Genomic DNA, 4,845 nt, shown 5'->3' on the forward strand with positions numbered 1-4,845 from the left:
ACTTAGTGCCAAACGAAAAAATTCCCATGGATATGCCCAAACAAACATAAGGCATTCTAAGAGTATGCACACAAAGATTCAACCTGACTGCCTGTGCAGCCACTAGCAAACTTAATTGAGGCTGCCACTGGAACAAATTAGACAGTTGCCAGAGATGACAAACAAAAACATTTGATAAAACGGAAGGTGGTTTCACAGCAATTTCCAGCACATGAAATTTATCTTTCGATGTCTAATGTAAAAAGGTGTACAAGTACAACTGTGCTGAATGGCCAGTACACAGTAGTTTCATACTAAATGCAATATTAGGTCACAAGTACTTCAATAACAATTAAGGACTTGCCTAATATTGAAAGCAAGAATGCATCCCATCTTGGAGATGGCAAGACATTCCCATACGGAGACTACGCAGTGCAGGCAGCAGGCAGAAGACGGCGACTATGCAGTGCACGCAGCAAGTAGAAGACGGAGATTATGCAGTGTAGTTGTCGAGGATAACAAATGAAGCGCGCAGATGAAGATGAAGTCGAGCCTGTGCAGTGCAGTGCAGTGCAGGCAGCAGGCAGACTTATTCAGACAGCGAAGAATATGACTGCTGATGAAGTCCGCGAAACTGTTTAAATGGATTGACTCTCGGTGAAGCCAAGATGAAGTCCACAAAACTGTTTAAGTGGATGACTCTCGATGAAGCCAGCCTCATCAAATTCCTTGATGCTCTACTACAGAGCGCAGCTCAAGGCCCATTTTTCTCCCTATGAACAAGATGTAGAATTAGTTTCACTCAAGTGCTGCACGGTCAATACCTTGTTGACTCCTGGCTCTATATACAAAACCAATGCTCCGGTTACTTTAACAAGTTGCACTTGTCAGCACATCCAAACTTATCAATTTGAGATAAAGAGATTACTAATTTTGAAGGCAGCTCTTCAACGAAGAACGTCAGAGGCATCGCAGGCAGGGACTAATGGAGGATGCGCGAAGCAGTAAGGGCGTGCGAAGAATGAAGAGCGAACAACAAAACCACGAAGACAACAACTGAAGAGCCGTAGTTGGCTGAGTCGTTTAAGCAGAAGTGCAGGACGATGCCTTCTTAACACACAGAAAGAAAGGTAATAGGTCTCAGTTGCATACCACATCCACCACATAAGTTTTTTAATGACAGAATCAGAAGCAAACATAACTATAGATAAAGTTGAAACCTTAACCGAAGTCAAGAAGTTGACGTCAGGTCTCAGTACTCCTAGCAGGCAGAGCTAAAGAGTAACTTCTCTCAAAGAACAATGCATCGGACACAGGCTTCAGGTCTAACTCCGGCTGCGGCGATACCTGGGAGAGCAGTCCAGTATGAGAATAGGACACGGTATTTTTTATGAAGAAATGCAACAAAGCAGACAGGTGATATTTCCACAGAATCTGCATTACCCTTTAGCATCAGGAGAATCATCCCTGGCACGGACCGGTGACTTGCTATAGCTGCGACCACGGGCTGGGGCTGGAGAAGCACTGCGGCGTCTTGGAGAGCGATCACGAGGGCTGTAACTTCTGTTTGCAGAGTAGTTAGTTTCTAAGAGTTCATTCCTTCAATCATAATCCTAGGCATAAATGAGCACAAAGTAGAAGGCGCACATAAGCAACAATAGCAAAAAGTAAAAAAATCAGGCACCCGAGCTTGTCATGGTAGGTAAAAGAACTCTAAAGAACAAGCAACCATTTTTAACATAAACAGTATACAACGAAATGAACAGAGCTAACCTAAAAAAAAGACTTAAAATACTGAATGCATTAACAAAATTTGTTACCTTCTGCCATAGCTCGGACTCCTACGGTACCTAGGACTGCGGCTGCGACTGCGGCTCCTGCTGCGACGCCTTCCACTGCCCAGACCACCAGAACCAATACGCAGACGACATTCACGAGCAAAATGCCCAGATTCACCACATTCATAGCATTTCATATCAGACCCACCACGATCACGACCGCCGCCGCCGCCACCACCACCACCACCACGACCTCCACGGTCACCACGGTCATTGCGAGACAGCTCAACCCTCCATCCATTCTTGCCTATTAAAAGAGAAACAATACTTTAGATTACAATCTACGGTCATGGATGAGATAACAAAGTGTGCATCTGAAAAAGCGAAGTTCATGATCTAAGAACTCAGAAAGATTGTCTAGTGGCTAGGATGTGTATATAATCTGAAAGGAAAGAGATTAGTTTCTAAGTTTAAAAGAAAAGAGATTATTTTCTAAGTTCTAACCATTGAAAGCTTGCTTCCTTAACCAAAAAGATGAGCAAAAAAGACTGCAAGTTCTACATGCTTTTGCTAATCAGACATTTGCCATTAAAATCAGATCCAGGAAACAAAGTAATGATGTAATGTCCTGCCCAAGATTCAAACAAGCCTCCACAAGAGAAATGGTTACATTACCATCTAGATCACGAAGTGCATCCTCAGCATCCCGCTTGTCATCAAAATCGATAAACGCAAAACCAGGTGGCTTACGTGCAACCCAGACACTACATTGAACACAAGAGTCAGTCCAACATGTCAAGAGATTGAGAAAATCTTAATCTACACCAAGCCATTTGAGTAGTTACAAAGGAACAACTGATCATCTCATCAGCTGAATGATACAGGTCTCCACCTCAAAAGATATGAAGTTCTGAACCACACTATTTTAAAGAAAAATGTGTTCAAGGTTCAAACACACTTAAATAAGCAGCATGTCTCGGTGGTCCAAAAACTCAATTTAAAAGTCCATACTTGTACATCAGAGATAGGAGTTCTTAAGACAAGCACCTCTAGAAGTAGAAAGCATGTCACTGGATAGTAGGACATATTTGAACATATCAATTGCAAAAAGAGTCGATTCAAACATGAATGAAATTAACTAAATAACAACTTTAATTGTCAACAACATAATTGATTCAAAGATCCAACATCCCTCTATAAGCACTGGCATGCATGATTATCCTTGCGGTACACAATAAGTGAATTCACGCATCAAAAAAATTCCATATAAAGAAAATACTGCAAACGCAAACTGTACTGACCTTCGCAAAACTCCAAACACACGGAACTCGTCTTCAAGTTCCCCAGCAGTCACCCGGGCATCCAAGTTGCCAACATACAAGCGGGCCATGGTGAACAAATCCCTGGGTTTAGTAAAGAGAGAAACCAGTTATAATGAGGATTCCTCGTCCCGAGGTATATGAGCAACACTGCACGAAAGGCCGACAAGACTATATACACTGTTAGATCACCAACTGCATGTTACACAACGTAAGTATATCTAGCAAATTCCCTGAACTATTTACGGAGAACGGTCACTCTAGTTACCCCAATTCAAATCTAGACAAAACAGTAACAATAGCCTAGGCCCAGATCTGAAATCTGAAGATCTGGAGAGTCCACCAATTCAATTACAGCCTTAACTAAAGGTCCCCGAATTTTCAACATCGAGATACTACCTAACATCGTGCGGAAAACAAACGCAAAAACTGAGGGGGGTGATTCCACGAATATTTCGAAGGATCCCCAAAACACCCAATCGGGAGGAATTGGACTGAACCCGTAGAAAACTGCCGAGACCAAGGAGCTGTGAAATCAAGCCGACCAATCGCTCGTCTAGCTCGGAACATCGCAACGAGGCGGCCGTAACAACTGGCCGACGGGTTTCTAGGGTTCCGAAACTGGACGCCATGGAGGGTTAGGTAGGGTGGAATCAGATGGAATCCGGGAGTCTAGGGTTACCTGCGCCGACGAGAGCCGGGAGCTCCGGGCGTAGCGTAGCACGGGGCGAGTCTGCGTCGCGGCGCGGAGCGGCAGCGACGGCGGCGGCGGAAGCGAGGCTTCCGGGTGCGCGTGCGGGAGAGAGAGAGAGGGGCCGGTGGTGGTACAGGAGTGCTTCGTTTTATTTATTTTTTGTAGGGGATATGTGTGGACCTGGTGAGATGCGTGCACTGGCGGGCGCACTGGGCTAGTAGGCTTATTGGGTTGGACTGTACAATGCATCATACGACCATCTTGAAGGGAAAGCATCACTGCAAAACACAGCATGAACACAGCATGCTTTAAAAAAAATGGAATGTCTATTTAGCACTTGACTGATTTTTAGTTTGATTTCATTCAAATTTCCCGGCAAATCAAGTCTTGACACATGTATGTCCCAATACCATCGAGAAATTGTACGTTTGCATTTCCAACAAAAAAAAACGGATCAGGTTGCTAAAAATCTGACTCGGTTCTGTGTGTTAACCAAAACAAAACCACGTAACTATCACAAAAGCCTCTTGGACACGTCGCCCACGCTCCTTTCCTCGTTCCTGGACCACAAAGCACCTGACAAAGAAAAATAACAAAATCAGGAAACAGTTGGTGACTCCTAGGACCCTCCTTCAACTTGCATCTTGATGTCGCTTGAACTACGTCGGTATTTCCCTAAAGAGGAAAGGGATGATGCAACACAGTTACGGTAGGTATTTCCCTTAATTATGAAACCAAGGTTATCAATCCAGTAGAAAAACCAAGCAACACTATGTAAACAGTACATGCACACAAAGAACAAATACATGCAACCCGACGGTTATGAGGGGTTGTCAATCCCTCTTACAGGTAACAGCGTAGGAAATTGTCAAATCGAGAGGATATATTTGTGATAGATTGGATAAATAGATCTCGATAAAACGTGAAATAAAATAAATAATAAAAAGTGCAGCAAGGTATTTTTTTGGTTTTTAGAATAATAGATCTGAAAATAAAAGCAAATAAAAATAGATCTCAAAGGCAAATAAAGAATAGACCCAGGGGCCGTAGATTTTATTAGTGGCTTCTCTCAAGA

At 43.3% G+C, this 4,845-nt stretch overlaps 1 protein-coding gene across 3 annotated transcripts; it reads right to left on the reverse strand.

Annotated features, from left to right (window-relative positions):
- Window positions 1-1,025: 1,025 nt before the first annotated feature.
- Window positions 1,026-3,989, reverse strand: LOC123138913 (serine/arginine-rich splicing factor RSZ21). Of its 3 annotated transcripts, none has more exons than XR_006469371.1 (7): window positions 3,759-3,989; window positions 3,059-3,160; window positions 2,433-2,521; window positions 1,800-2,064; window positions 1,423-1,542; window positions 1,200-1,326; window positions 1,026-1,086 (listed from the first exon to the last, which is right to left on the reverse strand). XR_006469371.1 is itself a non-coding variant. In XM_044558760.1 (6 exons), the coding sequence occupies exons 2-6, from the start codon at window positions 3,145-3,147 to the stop codon at window positions 1,305-1,307; spliced, it is 585 nt and encodes a 194-aa protein (XP_044414695.1). In that variant the 5' UTR covers window positions 3,148-3,160; window positions 3,759-3,989; the 3' UTR covers window positions 1,026-1,304. The 3 variants fall into 3 exon arrangements, 1 of the variants encoding a protein (XP_044414695.1); XR_006469370.1 differs by having other exon boundaries at window positions 1,026-1,089; XM_044558760.1 differs by having other exon boundaries at window positions 1,026-1,326.
- Between the last annotated feature and the right edge of the window lie 856 nt (window positions 3,990-4,845).

The sequence above is a fragment of the Triticum aestivum genome, chromosome 6B, assembly GCF_018294505.1.
Source record: "Triticum aestivum cultivar Chinese Spring chromosome 6B, IWGSC CS RefSeq v2.1, whole genome shotgun sequence".
NCBI classification, from domain to species: Eukaryota; Viridiplantae; Streptophyta; class Magnoliopsida; order Poales; family Poaceae; genus Triticum; species Triticum aestivum.